The sequence below is a fragment of the Miscanthus floridulus genome, chromosome 19, assembly GCF_019320115.1.
Source record: "Miscanthus floridulus cultivar M001 chromosome 19, ASM1932011v1, whole genome shotgun sequence".
NCBI classification, from domain to species: domain Eukaryota; kingdom Viridiplantae; phylum Streptophyta; class Magnoliopsida; order Poales; family Poaceae; genus Miscanthus; species Miscanthus floridulus.
In genome coordinates, this window is record NC_089598.1 from 112,537,499 (window position 1) to 112,551,825 (window position 14,327).

The 14,327-nt window shown below is 42.2% G+C and overlaps 2 protein-coding genes across 2 annotated transcripts; one reads left to right on the plus strand and one right to left on the minus strand.

The window, feature by feature from the left end:
• Positions 1–2,139: 2,139 nt before the first annotated feature.
• Positions 2,140–12,290, plus strand: LOC136528917 (uncharacterized). The gene is made up of 15 exons (XM_066521921.1): positions 2,140–2,594; positions 3,282–3,889; positions 4,927–5,832; positions 5,941–6,012; positions 7,329–7,400; positions 7,503–7,537; positions 7,620–7,707; positions 7,811–7,939; positions 8,373–8,564; positions 8,657–8,736; positions 9,039–9,111; positions 9,189–9,290; positions 9,584–9,695; positions 11,605–11,689; positions 11,763–12,290. The coding sequence occupies exons 1-15, from the start codon at positions 2,270–2,272 to the stop codon at positions 11,938–11,940; spliced, it is 3,057 nt and encodes a 1,018-aa protein (XP_066378018.1). The 5' UTR covers positions 2,140–2,269; the 3' UTR covers positions 11,941–12,290.
• A 423-nt stretch (positions 12,291–12,713) lies between these two features.
• On the minus strand, positions 12,714–13,591 carry LOC136525247 (uncharacterized). The gene is made up of 2 exons (XM_066518250.1): positions 13,478–13,591; positions 12,714–13,312 (listed from the first exon to the last, which is right to left on the minus strand). The coding sequence occupies exon 2, from the start codon at positions 13,247–13,249 to the stop codon at positions 12,929–12,931; it is 321 nt and encodes a 106-aa protein (XP_066374347.1). The 5' UTR covers positions 13,250–13,312; positions 13,478–13,591; the 3' UTR covers positions 12,714–12,928.
• Between the last annotated feature and the right edge of the window lie 736 nt (positions 13,592–14,327).

Sequence of the window (14,327 nt, forward strand, 5' to 3'; positions counted from 1 at the left end):
CAAACCCTCAATAGGGTGCCATACAACCAACATAAGATGAGGATCACACAAGCCACGAGCAATTTACTAGAGTACCTTTTGACGCTCCGCCGGGAAAAGGTCAAGAACCCCTCACAATCACCACGATCGGAGCCGGAGACAATCACCACCCTCCGCTCAATGATCCTCGCTGCTCCAAGCCGTCTAGGTGGCGGCAACCACCAAGAGTAACAAGCGAAATCCACAGCGAAACACGAACACCAAGTGCCTCTAGATGCAATCACTCAAGCAATGCACTTGGATCACTCCCAATCTCACTATGATAATGAATCAATGATGGAGATGAGTGGGAGGACTTTGGCTAGGCTCACAAGGTTGCTATGTCAATGAAAATAGCCAAAGATATGAGCCATAGCCGGCCGTGGGGCTTAAATAGAAGCCCCCACGAAATAGAGCTGTTGTACCCCTTCACTGGGCACACTGCGCTCTGACCGGACGCTCCGGTCCAACTGACCAGACCCTGGCCTCAGCGTCCGGTCCACGCGTCACTGGCTTCAAACGCTGTTCGTTAGATTTCAATGGCTATGAACCTGACCGGACGCTCCGGCAAAACTGACCGGACGCTGGAGCCTCAGCGTCCGGTCGTTTCCAGTAAGCTCCCCGAGGCGTATTTCTTCGACCGGACGCGTCCGGTCCACCTTGACCGGACACAGACCAGCGTTCGGTGCAATACCCTAGGTACTATGCCGACCGACCAGTTCGACCGGACGCAAGCTGCTAGCGTCCGGTGCTTTCCGACCCAGCGTCCAGTTAGTTGACCGACGCCAATGTCTTCGCGACCAACTCGTTTTCACTTCTAACTTCTTCACCCTTGCTCCAATGTGCCAACCACCAAGTGTATCACCTTGTGCACATGGGTTAGCATATTTTTCACAAATGTTTTCAACGGTGTTAGCACTCCACTAGATCCTAAATGCATATGCAATGAGTTAGAGCGTCTAGTGGCACTTTGATAACCGTATTCCAATACGAGTTTCACCCCTCTTAATAGTACGGCTATCAAACCTAAATGTGATCACACTCTCTAAGTGTCTTGATCACCAAAACAAAATAACTCCTATTGATTATACCTTTGCCTTGAGCTTTTTGTTTTTCTCTTTTTTCTTTTCAAGTTTAAGCCCTTGATCATCGCCATGTCATCACTATTGTCATGTTATGATCTTCATTAGCTTCTCCATTTGAAGTGTGCTACCTATCTCATAATCACTTGATAAACTAGGTTAGCACTTAGGGTTTCATCAATTCACCAAAACCAAACTAGAGCTTTCAAATGGTGACTTTGCACAGCCCAAAAATGACATCAGGGATGTTTGTAGGTCTGGTGCGTTAGGTGAAAAGAACTGAGGAAAAAATTGCTCTCTCTCTCTCTCGTAGCATAAACTCCTCTCCTCTTCCCCTCCCAACTTATCCCAAAAAATATTTCTATTTTATCCCAGATTATTGTCAGATCCTTCCAGGGTCTTGACATGAGTGCTTGCGTTTACTTCTGAAGTTTAGGATTTGGACATTGGAGAATAGAGAATGGACTGTAAATTGGCCATTTGGGCTTAGGGAGTGTGGATTTGTGAGCCTAGAATTGATTGAAATTTGTTGTTGTTTTCCATAAAATTGAGGCATGAAGAAATCAAATATTGCATTTTTTAGAAGCATGATGCAAAAAATAGCATTACTTCTGAAATTGAGCCTTGGTTTGGTTATTTTATAGTCACGTACACCAAAAATTTTTTTTAGATTTTACCGTATTAGATATAAAAAATTTTGGCAACAAGCATGAGATAAAAAAGAATTGACTAGGACTACCTTATTTAAGTCCTGAGTCCACCAGTGAAGAGGAGAGGGAAGAACTTACTCTTCTGTTTTTGGTCCTGTAGTTTCAAGAACGAGAGAGAGAGAAGGGGACTTAGCCCAGCCGGCCTCCCCAGACCCTCCGCTCGGCCAGCCACCAGCAGCAGTCTCGTTATTTTGTGTTTGGCTTATTCGGTTCTTTTTTTTATTAAAATAGTATTTTTCTCTCGTGATAATTCAACATAATTTTCAGCCAACGAGGCCACTCCTCCCCAACGCCAACGGACGGAAGCTGCGGTCCCACGCGCGTACAAACGGAGCAGGCAAATGGCGTCTTCAAACGAGCGGGTCCTCCAGAAACACTCGACGCTGCCGTAGTGCAAGTCGCTTTCTCCCCCAAAATTTGAACGCAAACCCTAGCTCTGCTTCTCAGTGCCCCATCTCCATGGACATCGGCGGCAGCGGTGGCATCGCATCGTCGCCGGGGACGGGGGGCGACGACAAGTTTGCGCGGAGGCGCTCCCGCCGTGTGAGCTTCGCGGACACCACCGCGGTGCACGTGTTCGACCGCGACGAGGACTTCGATACTCCCCCCGAGGAGCGCGAGCCCGGCTCCACCTCCCCCTCCCCCTCTCCCAGGAGGTCCTCGGCTGGCCGGGAGGATGAGGACGACACGGAGGAGGATTTCCACCGGCCCCCGGTCATCTTCCTCCAGGACGTCGACTCGTCGTCCCCAGGCAGCGCCGCCGGATCCATGGCCTCCGCCGATGGTGAGGTCCTTTGTTTTTTTTTGTTTTTTTTTGTTTTTTTTTGATATAATGGTGAGGTCCTTTGTTTGTTTCGAAATAAAAAATATCCGTGAATTGGATGGTTGATTTTGTTACGACTCCCACATAATCTGCTTCGTACAGTTAATGGGGAATTATACTTTCTTTACTCTGGAGCTTATTTCTGATGCTCAGGCTGTTGCATTTGTCAACTGAATTATGTCATGCGCTGCTCAGAGGTTCCATACTTCTCTTTGTGTTGGATCCAGATTTTGATGTTAGATGTGCTGTGCTATACTTTTGATACAGTAGGCAAATTTATTGTGCTGACTGCTGAATTGTGAATATAGATGCAATATAGAGATCTAATAAGGTGTAGATGGCGTATTGATTACACGATACATTAAGCTAGCAGTCATTCTTGTATTGTTTGCTGAGTAAGATCTTTAAAACAAAGCACCGTCAATGGATTTGAAGTTGCTTGTGGATTCACTTTTTTTTCGGATTTAGAAATTAGAAAGTAAAACATAACTATATGGCATGGGGTGTCTTGCTTTTGTGTGTCCATGCTTCTAGTGTGAGTGTGTGACCGTTCCATTCTTTTTATATTAGTTATATATGCTAACCATAATGCCATATTACTTTGTGGAAAAACATCCTGTCTTCTCACTATGCCCAGTCCTATGACAGATGAAAACTTCTTTGGACCTGTATCGGCAAGCTTCATTCAAACAGGAAGACCATCGGATTCTGGAATGTCAGAGGATGCCAACCATGATATAACTATGGATTCCAGGACGTTCTCTTTGCATTTTCACAATATTGCTCCACCAGATGACTGTACAGCCAACTCAGCTGCGAGTCTAATGACACCTAATACTGCATCTGAGGGACCCCTGAAGGAACTTACTGCATCTAATCCTGCAACAACATCAATCAATGGTCGGGATGCGTTGACTGACATGAGTTTGTTGAGTGGTAACCCCAGAACTTATGATTATGATAAGCTGTCACCCACGTTGAGCAGTATGATGAAGAAGATAAAAAGAAGCCAGCAAGCAAACTCTCCTAAAGTTGGTGTTTCTGATTTAACTCCTGATTGTGTTTTAACCTTGTCTACATCTGAGAAAGAAAGTAGGGAAGAAAATTTATGCATTGACAATGGTATATCTTCTGATAAGCTGGGCATGGTTAATACGATTGTAGAGCACACTTCTATGAGAAATCCAGTTTCGACCAGCACAGATCTGATTCAAGAAGATAATGAAATGATAATTGATGGCCATGAGAATTCACAGGTTAGGTACTGATCCTTTTCTTTTACATGTTTGTTTGAGCCAAGCAGCTCATGTATTATATTGTCAATTATATTAATTTGGTATCAAACTCTTTGATGTGTTTTCGCTATACATTAGAACCTGCAATTAACTGCAGCACCTAAACACTTTCTCATATATCTAAACCTACATGTTGGAAGGATCCTAGAGAAACTAGTATAGGAGGCACTAACGTTCTTGATAAAAAAAGGGCGTACCCAGTGCAGAGAGCTCCCGCTCTGTGCGGGGTCTGGGGAAGGGTGTCAGTGGCAAGCCTTACCCTCGCCTGTGCAATGTGAGGAGACCGCGACTCGAACCCGGGACCTTCCGGTCACAGGCGGTAAGACTCTACCGCTTGCACTAACGTTCTTGATAGCTGTAGTCAAACACAGTTGTCTATGCGTCTACCTTTTTTTTTCTTGAACATGTAGGAGAGCTGCATATATTTATTTTAACAAGAGAGTAAAGGGGTAGAAGTCCAAAACAAAGACACCAACACACTCATGTCCAGGAGCTATTCAAAACATTTGCGCCTTTGGAAAAACATAGAAATTTCACAACCTGCACAGAGAAAAATACCTAGTCAATACTAGCTAGCCTCCCACTTCAAGGCAGCTAGGAAGGAAATTCCTTTGGCACCCACTACACTCCCCAATCTTATTTCTTTGGTGGATGGAGCCAGAGTGCTTGCAAGATTTGGTGAAGGTGTGAAGCCCCATCAAAGACACATCGGTTCTGGTGGTTCCATATAGACCAGTCTCCGAGGATGGTGATGATGGAATTAAGACCTTGCCCAACCTGCCGGTCCACCACAGCAGCAGCTCTAGCCCACCAGTCATCAAAAGGAAAAATCTCCCGGTTGGGGCGAAAGGTTCTGAAGGCCCACTGTATTCAGCAGCCTGAACCAGAACTGCATTTCCCTATTCTTGTTTGTCATTGTACTTTCATTTGGTTAGTTGGTTTATTTAACATCTATTGCTTTGATTCTTATCTGTGTTTGTAATTGAACTATTTTGCAGAACTGCAACCATGATGTTGACCCTGGTGCCAATAGTACTGCAGAACCTCCTGCAAAGATTTCCCCAGCATATAAATCATTCACGAGTAATGGTGACGTGCAGTCCCACCTCGTCAATCAATCTTTGTCAAAAGATCAACCATCTGGATCAATTTGCACTACAAGTGTTTCCTCCATGTGTAATGTTGACATGGAAACCCATCTTTTGGATCAACCAGCTGGTAAGGATAACACAGATGCTGCGCAGTCGTCAAGTGCAGCTACTGCCATTTTGCTGATGGATGCTGAGCAGCTGCGACAGCAAAATGAAGTGATGGATACAGAAACAGTTCTACACACTCCAAGAACTGCAGGTCTGCAGTTGCAAGTTCCACAAGGATCTTTGGGTACTGAGTTTGTTGGACATGACAAGAGAATTTCTTCTCTGAAGCTTCAAGAATTGCCTGCAGCTTCCCTGTTACAATTGGTCGAGAAGAATGAACTTGGTCATCATGCAAGTGACATGTTCAGCAATACTGAAGATCATGATTCCACCTTATCTGTTTCTTCTCATTCGGTTCCAAAGCTGAAGAAAACCAGTGAGTCTTTTATCCTAGGCACTCCTCGAAGACATGGGCTAAATGAGTCCACTAAGGTCCCAGATACCTCATCTCATGTCCTTACTTTGGATAGCCAACCTAGTCGTGAATGCAACTCTCATCTGGATTTGGATGTTGGAAGAAAGAGAACTGCTGAGGAAAATGGTCATGCTGTGCAAGAGTGTCCTGAAGAAACCACTAAGACAGCAAGAAGCCCTAGAAAATCAAGAAAAGAGATTCCTTGTGTATCTCAGCCTTCTCCTATGATTGAAGAAAAACAGAATGGTGCTCATGATAATGGAAAGTCCGTGGATATTGATTGGAACAAGGTAAAAGTAACCAGTTTAAACTATGTATTCATTTCTGTATACAATTTTTTTTCAGTGAAATGTTTAGTTTCTGTAAAATGATGATCAGGAATTCTCTCTTTTGTATAGGTAGTATGTACCCTAACTAATGCCACGGAGCAAGTTTTGTCAGCATCAATAAGCAAGTATAATCTACAACAGGTACACTTTTTCCGCTGTCAGTAGTAAAGTTACATACTTTATTTTAGAAAAAAAATCCTTTGCTCAGAGCGGCCTAGTTTGAAAAATGTACTGCAACAGTTGTCCTGTTGAAGCGTTTGCATTACATTGAATTGTATTGTTTCCGATAGCTAATATCATATTGTGTCAGCTGATTATTTGAAGTTGTTTTCTTTGTTAGATGAACTAAAATAATGACTAAATTTCAGCGAACTACATGACTAGCCCTAAGTTACTGTAAAGATAATTTTATGCTTAACCCATATCCAAAACCACACGTGTGTCCATATTACCATGAACTATGCTTTGTAACTAGAATAACAACATTGATTTGGATGTGAACTGACATACTGGGTCCACATGTAAGACAGTTGCAGCTCACAGACGAACTGTGTCATATATGTCTAGGCCCAATATGTCATTGACATTTAAACTAACAGTGTTAGCTAACAAGTTTAGTTTGGCTATCATATGAAATGAACAAATGTTATGTAGCTTTGAGCCTTTGAGAAATATGCTCTGAAAAATTCATATTTTTTTTTTGATAATGTAGACTACATAGGCATAGTTATATAAATAGTATTTTTATACTTTTTTTAGTGTTGCCAAGTATTCATGATGCTACTTTCACCAATGTTTTCTTGTCTTTTTTATTTTTATTTTTTCCCTTTGTTGGGTTGGGGCAGGGGGCGTTTATATTTTGATGGCTTGGGGATGAAAAAGGCTTGTAATAGTAATGATGCAAATCATAAGTGTTAAGAGTATATTTTGTAGTTTAGGATTGTAATCCAATATTGCCATACCATATGTATCTGGGGAGACAACTAGATCACCCGAGAGGCTCAATGCAATCTATCTCACGCATTATACCCAATCTACTATTCCCTCCGTTCCAAATTATAAGTCGCTTTGACTTTTTTGGTACATCTATTTTGCTATGCATCTAGATATAATATTTGTCTAGATACATTGCAAAATGGATGAACCAAAAAAGTCAAAGCGACTTATAATTTGGAACGGAGGGAGTATGTAGTATCACGAGTTTAGGTTTCGTTCCTGAACCCTAAGGTTTCTGCTGTCGCACACTTGTGGAGACTAGTCGGATGGTAGCCTGTCAGAAACTATAATTATAGTTGCTGACTGATGTTCAGAATCTACAGTCCTCTAGACGTACTCCATGAATTTCTCTGTTATGAAAATTAGTTATTTTTTCTCATACAGCATAGCACATATAATAAATTTAATCTGATGATCTAGCACTTTACTTAATGTTGTTTTCTGTTGCCTTTTGGATGAAGCTTGATATGCTAAGAGATAAGTTGGATGAGATTCATATGGCTAGAAAATATAAAAGGCTTGCTGCTGCTGTGGTATGTTATCATCTTTTAGCTGTTAATTTTAGCAACGACATGTTTATTTCCTATTTGGAGTTTCCTGTTTATCTAGGTGACATGTTTGTTCTTTGTACCCAGAGGATTAAAGATTGCTGTGGTGATAAGCAAAAGAGGTACTTAATTATTAATTTGCATGTTTCATTAATTGGTGTCCGCTTTGATGAAATCTATATGTAACTCTACTTACTTATCCAGATTAGAGGAGGCAAGATTTCTCCATGACAAGCTTTTCTATGAAAAGGCGAAGCTACAAATAAATAATATGAAGCTAGTTAAACTCCAAGTAGGAATTTAATCATCTTTTCTTTTATTTTAAAAAGCCCCTTTATGGCCTGTAAGTTGCAGGCAGATGCTAGTTTCCTCCTTTCCTTTCCATTTTGGTACAGAAAAAGGCTCAGCTATGTCAAGATAGAATTCAAGAGTGCTGCTTTCTGAAATCTAAGATTTTGGGCGCTGCACAAATGAAGGATGCTTCACTTCCTGCAGCTACTTCAGTCAGTGCCAGTGATAGACAGGTAAAGATTTAATACAGGATTTTCTGCTTTTTTTTATAGCGAATGCATATCACAATCCAAATTGCCTCATTTATTTCGGTCGTCAAGCTTGTATCTGTAGCTAGAATGCAGACAACTAAGCAATGGATCTGATCATGTAAATACCTTTTAGGTGCCATGGTTTTGATCTATTTATTCTTGACTGCATAGTCATTCTTGTGGTTACTACTGCTTCTATAGCGTATGTTGCTTATGTTCTTACAACTATCCTTTTTCCATTACTTTCATTCTTCATTCCTTTATTTTGGGTAAATTCTGTTCCTTCTGTTGTCACCTAAGTTTGCATTTGGTAAAATGAAGTAGAGAAATTTGCATCCCTTTGAAATTTAAGCAGAAACTTGTTCAGTTGCATAAAATATTTTTGCGGTGAATTATACTTCTTGTGTTTACCCAGGAAGAACTTGCCATCATTTCTGAAAAGAGGCTTGAACTAAAAAATATTCAACAGAAGGTGGAGAAATTAAGGAGTTCCCTTGAATGTTTTGACAATATTGAAGGTGACATTGGTAGTGATAGTGTTGTGAGGTATGCTAAAGAGCAGTTGATGATGAGAAATCAGCATCGCATCATCCACCGGCTAGCAGGGGTATTGGTGGCTTAATGTTAAATCTCCTGTTCATATTTTTTTCTATCTGTAGATCTCTCTCTATCAAACTTACATTTCTTTTATTTATTCAGCTCTGCAAGCTGAATGACATAGTTAAAAGGGACAATAAGCGTGATGTCATCCTCAACTATCACAATTTGTTGTTCCAAAGGTAATCATTCTCAGAATTATATATTATTTTTTTCCATGTTATAGCAACCATGATTCTACTACCTACTTTAGAATGGAAACTGCTGCATCATTGATTTTTTGTTTTAAACAAATTGCTGGTTTTAACTGTCCCAGAATCTCAGTTGCAAATTTCTAATAAGAAACTAGGTGGTTTTGTCTGATTCCAGTGAAGTTGCTTTGACTTGAGAAGTTGCAATCTTTTATGTAACAAGGCAACAAATTAATACACTTTGCTTTGTTATTTGAAGTGCCTTATTTTGTTTCCGACCGTTCCTTCAACAGGATCATCTTAAACATCAGTGATACGTCTAGCATATTTGTGAATAATTCACTGAATGTAAACCTAATTGGACAGGTGAGATGACCAATCTCTTTTCGTTCTTCTGTATGTAATCAATTCATGAGTCATGACACTTTTTAATTCTTGGTCAGACATTTCCAAACTTGGATGCATCTTTGGCATTCAATTTTGTTTTCAAAGCCGAGGAGAACCAGAGAGTTAGTGATTTACAATCCTTGCAGCAGAAGACAACGGTGAGTTTACCTGAGTTTGGAATTTTTGCCGTGCAACCATTAGAGCTGTTCACTTTAAGATTTTTTTTTCTGTTACTGATATCAAATGCCATGAAGGGCACCTTCCTTGTATGATGTGAACATCACGCCCTTTATTGCATGTTATATATAGTAATAGTGCACCACATCAGTAATCATTTTTCTTTGTTTGAGTATGGTTATACCAAACCCCTTTTTTCTTCAAAATCGCTGTCATGTATTGGAAGACCATAGAAGAGTCCTGTTTACTAACATGCATTTTTCATTTTGTGCAGGAAACAAGCTTGCTTCTTGGAAATCTTATTGATGTTTTAGAAGAAATCAAGTTATCTAAATTCGAGTTACTAAATCTTACCTCCGCTGCTTTTGTTTTGGAGTCCCAGACATGTATGCTCTCTATCTCTTCTACCTTTTTATCTTCAAGTACTGGTGTCTTTTTGTCTAAATATGATATCATAAATGTTTTGTTTTAAAAATGCATAAACTGTTGTTACTTGAGGGTAGGTGGATGCTGTGCATTTGCTGTCCAGTAAAACTACTCTCTCCAGATGCAGAAAATGGTGATAGAGGGAGAGGGAGAGTTTCAGTGATGAAATTGAAGAAGGCTTATTTACTTTATGTGCTTTCAAGAGTGTGTTTAGTTGGAGAGCTCCTGTCGGGTTCATAAACCTGGGGTCCTTCATAGACCGGCTTCCCAGCAAAGGCTCGGCCCAGCAGACAACGTTGCGAACGACGCGCAAACTCTTGGGCCGGTCCAAACACCTAAACAAAAGACGAGAAGGACAATCCAATCTCCGACCGGAAGGCTTGGTCAAGAGGAACGACGCCCGCTTCCGACTCCGGCCTGCCTCTCCAACCGGAAGGCCTCACGAAGAAGGAACAGTGCTCGCTTCCGACACCGGCCCACCTCCGGACGGCCTCTCGACCGGAAGGCCTGGCCAAAACACCACTTCCAACTCCGACCCGCTTCTCCGATGGGGAATGCGCCGAACCCCTGCTTACAGCTCCTCTCTGACTGGCGCAATCAGAGCCGACTAGGATCAACCGACCGGGGACGCTCGCTCGGTAAGGACCAGGAAACGGACGGAGAAAGTAAAGCAGGGCACTCAAGTCAACCGCAATACCGAGGAACGTACCCTGTACACCTACAGGACAGTACCTTGCGACCTCCCTGGCATAACAGAACCCAAGCAGTGTTGTAAGCGCCGACATTTCCCCTACAGTGTTGTGGGCGCCATCAACTCCCATACCAGACAAATACGGTAAGGCTCCCCCATATGCCTCTGGGCATCAACAGTGTTGTGGGCGCCGGCATTTACTATACCAGGCGAACATGGTAAAACCCCCTACGTGCCTCTGGGCATTAACAGTATAGCAGGCATCGACGTCTGCCATACCAGAAGAAGACGATGCGACCTCCACGTGCATCTGACATTAAACAGTATTGTGGGCGTCTACCATCATCTTGTACCCGTCGGCGTGGGCAACAAGACTTAGTAGCATACACACTCTCTCCCTCTCACTTGTAAGGCCACCCCCTTCATCTATAAAAGGGGATGCGCTCTCTCCCAAACATATAGATCGATCAGTTCACTAGTACATAACAACAGAACCACCAGGTTCAAACCACAAGCATATGCTCGAACACTGAGCACGTAGCAGGGCTCCTGTCACTCTCGGCCCTTCAGACCAGAGTCCGACCGGACCTCTTGTACCCCCTATCTTTCTCCTTCTCGTTTGTAACCCCACTGCAAACTTCGAGCACCTGGGCTCAGGAATAAAGTCATCGACCGACTCAAACTGGACGTAGGACACGTTGCCTGAACCAGTATAAACCCTGTGTCATTGAGTGCTAGGCCACCTCCGATCACAACGTACAGCAAAACTACAAATATTTACGTATTGGTCACTTTCTGCACCGACAGCTCCAGAGTTAATATCTACTCCCTCCTTTCCATATTATAGTTCACTTTATCTTTGTCCTAACTCCTAAGTCAAAGTTCTTAAACTTCGACCAAGTTTATAGAAAAATGCACCAACACACAGCATCAAATTAATTTCATTGTAACTGAACTTGTAGAATTTTGTATATTTTTCTAAAAATAAAAACTTGGTCAAAGTTACATAGGTTTGACTTAGGACAAAACTTAAGTGAACTGTAATTGGGAACGGAGGGAGTAATAAGAATCATAAATATGTCATCACTTGCAGATGAAATTCTGTACTTCTGTGTAGCTGCCCTAACCAGGACCTAAATGGCTAGATAATACAATGTTTGTGTTGTTTTATGTCTTAGGTAAACTTGGCCTCCACCTGTTTTTCATGAGCTTCAAGAGTGGCAAGAAGATTGTTTTCATCATCGACATGACAGACTTGAACCGGTTCGTCAACCACAACTAAATCTTCTTTCTACATTGATCTACTTGTTGCTAAAACTTGTTTGATTTGAAACAGCTCGGTCTACCCTTCTGATCCATCTGAGTTACCCATTAAGGTTTGCGAAGCACAGACAACGCTACCACAGCCAAGCATAGACGTGACCATGGCTTGTATAAGGAACCTGCAACCTGGTCGCACAGTGATACTAAGGTTGTGCCGGATGGTATCCCGGCTGATTCATGGTTTACAGTGATGACCTGATCAGTGGAGTGCAAGATGTAGGAAGTAAACATCATCTGGATATGTAGGCAGTAGGCATTACCAGTGTGTGTTCTTTGCATATAGGCTTAAGATGTTTGAATGCATAAATCAGTCCTTTTCAGGTGGACGTGCAAGTGTCACGACGTAAATATATGAGTGGGTTTGTTGCTTTTTTTGGTGTAAAAGAGTGGGTTTGTTGCTGAAAGTGGGGTAACATCTGTATCCAAGTGATTTTGGTTACTGCAAATCCTTGTAACTGCCCGTTCATTACAGCAACAATGCAGAACTCGTAGCTTTTCTACTTTCGTTATAAATATATATGTTGTCGTTTGCGTTTTTTTGTTTACCGAGCATGGTGAGTTAGAATGTGATGAGTCGCAGTCTTGCAGATATGTCTAATTAAGTAAAGGTGCCAGGTTAAGCTTCTGTCCCCGCAGCTGGAAGTGTTGCTGAAAGATTGTAATTTTGAAAATTCTATTTCTTTCATTCATCATTTTGTTTTTCTGAAAGAGGATTGTAACACGTGTGCGCGTCATACACGTACAGGACGAAATTAACACGTGTTCTGCAGACTCGTTACAAGGTACTCCCTTCGTTCCTTAACATAAGTCATATAGATTTTTAAAGAAAATTTTAAAATATAGGTACGTATCAGCTCCTACGCTGATTAATTTAGAAACCTTCCCATCGTACACAGTACATGTTCCAACCAATCCCTTAGATTTAGGAACCCAACCAATCCCTTAGATTTAGAAAGCAATCTGATTGGGAGAGTGCAACTATATGGCTTATATTAAGGAACGGAGAGAATATAGAAGAAGAAAAAAAAGGGTCTTCCCCTTCCCCTGTATACAATACAGCGAAGACAAATGAGAGGGGACAAAAAGAAAAATATTTGGCCATGCGCTCGATGACGTGTTTGCACCTGCGCATTTGCGGTAAGGGCGTACGAACGCTCGTCGCCAGCCCGCGTCGCGTCGTCATACGCCGCCGGGCTTCTTGCTCATCTCGTGGAGGCCGGAGCCGACGGAGCCGCCGCCGCCGATGCCGCGGTGGAGCCTGCACCGGAACGAGCCCGCGTGCAGGGTCGGCGAGCAGAGGCACGCCCGGGGGCTCGCCGGCTGCTTATTCGTGGCCGTCCGCGGCGTGATGCTCACGGCTGCCGCCTCGTGCGAGGAGGCGCCCAGCTGCTTGCCCTCCGGCGACGCGCCGGCGGCGTGGAGGAACAAGGCCTTCTTCTCCGGCACCGCGATCTTCTCGATCGACGCCGGCCTGTGCAGTTGCAGATGATGATCCCCCATGGCAGGTCCAACACGCCCCTAACTAGCGGTGGCGTTCTTGATTGATTCGCCGGCCTCTGTCCACTGACAAACCGGTTCCGTCACATATATAAATTAAAAATTGATCAAACAAGCAAGAACCGTATTAAAAAAAAATGCAACGAACACTTTATTATATACTTATAAATCGAAACACAAGAAAAATAAGAGAAACAAGAAGACCGGCATAAAAGATTTAAAATTACTTACCCTGAATATATTTGAAATCAACAATGTATGGAGTCGATTAAACTACTAGATCTACTAAATTAATCTCTATGGGTTATATATGTTGCTGTATGTAGTAGTAACGAAATGGCGAAGGGGGGGGGGGGGGGGGGGGGGGGGGGGGGGCTAAAGAGAGTGATTTATCGATGCAAAAGCCTATTTAAAGATGAAAACAACTATTTTTATCGTGTATTCACGATACTTGTGGATCAGATATCCATGCATGCGCATGAGCAATCAAGCTGCTGAGCCTGAGCTGGAGTTTCACTATTTTGAGGCCAGTCTATATTTGGGCTCTGTAAATGTATCCTGTTTTTTTTTCTTTTACCAAAAAAAACTTAATTGTGTTGTGGAAAATATGTTACCTAGATTCCAAGTTGTTGAAGTCGATCATAGATTGGCCAACAACGGAAAGGTTGTGGGCCCTCTTTGGAGGACAATGATCAAGAAACAGAGGAATATGGTTGCTGGCTCAGCGGAAAATAGAAATAAATGAGCTAGTGCGTTATCAAGGTTGTTTGCATTTGCATATGACATAGAAATGCACTACGACGGAAACGAACAACAAAGACGATTCAAGAATCAAGATGCACATAACAAATTTCTTCTTTTGTATTTGTATACTTTCTGCGCTAGGGTTATTATATAGTACACGTGCTGATGTAATCCATCCATCCTAAAATAAATACAATTCTTACTTTCAAGAAGTCAAACTATTTTAATTCTGACCTTACACTGAAAACTCTAAACATTTGTGATACCAAATAAATATCATTTTTATAGTGAACCTATTTGGAGACATAAAGATTGGTATTATTTTCTATAAACTAGA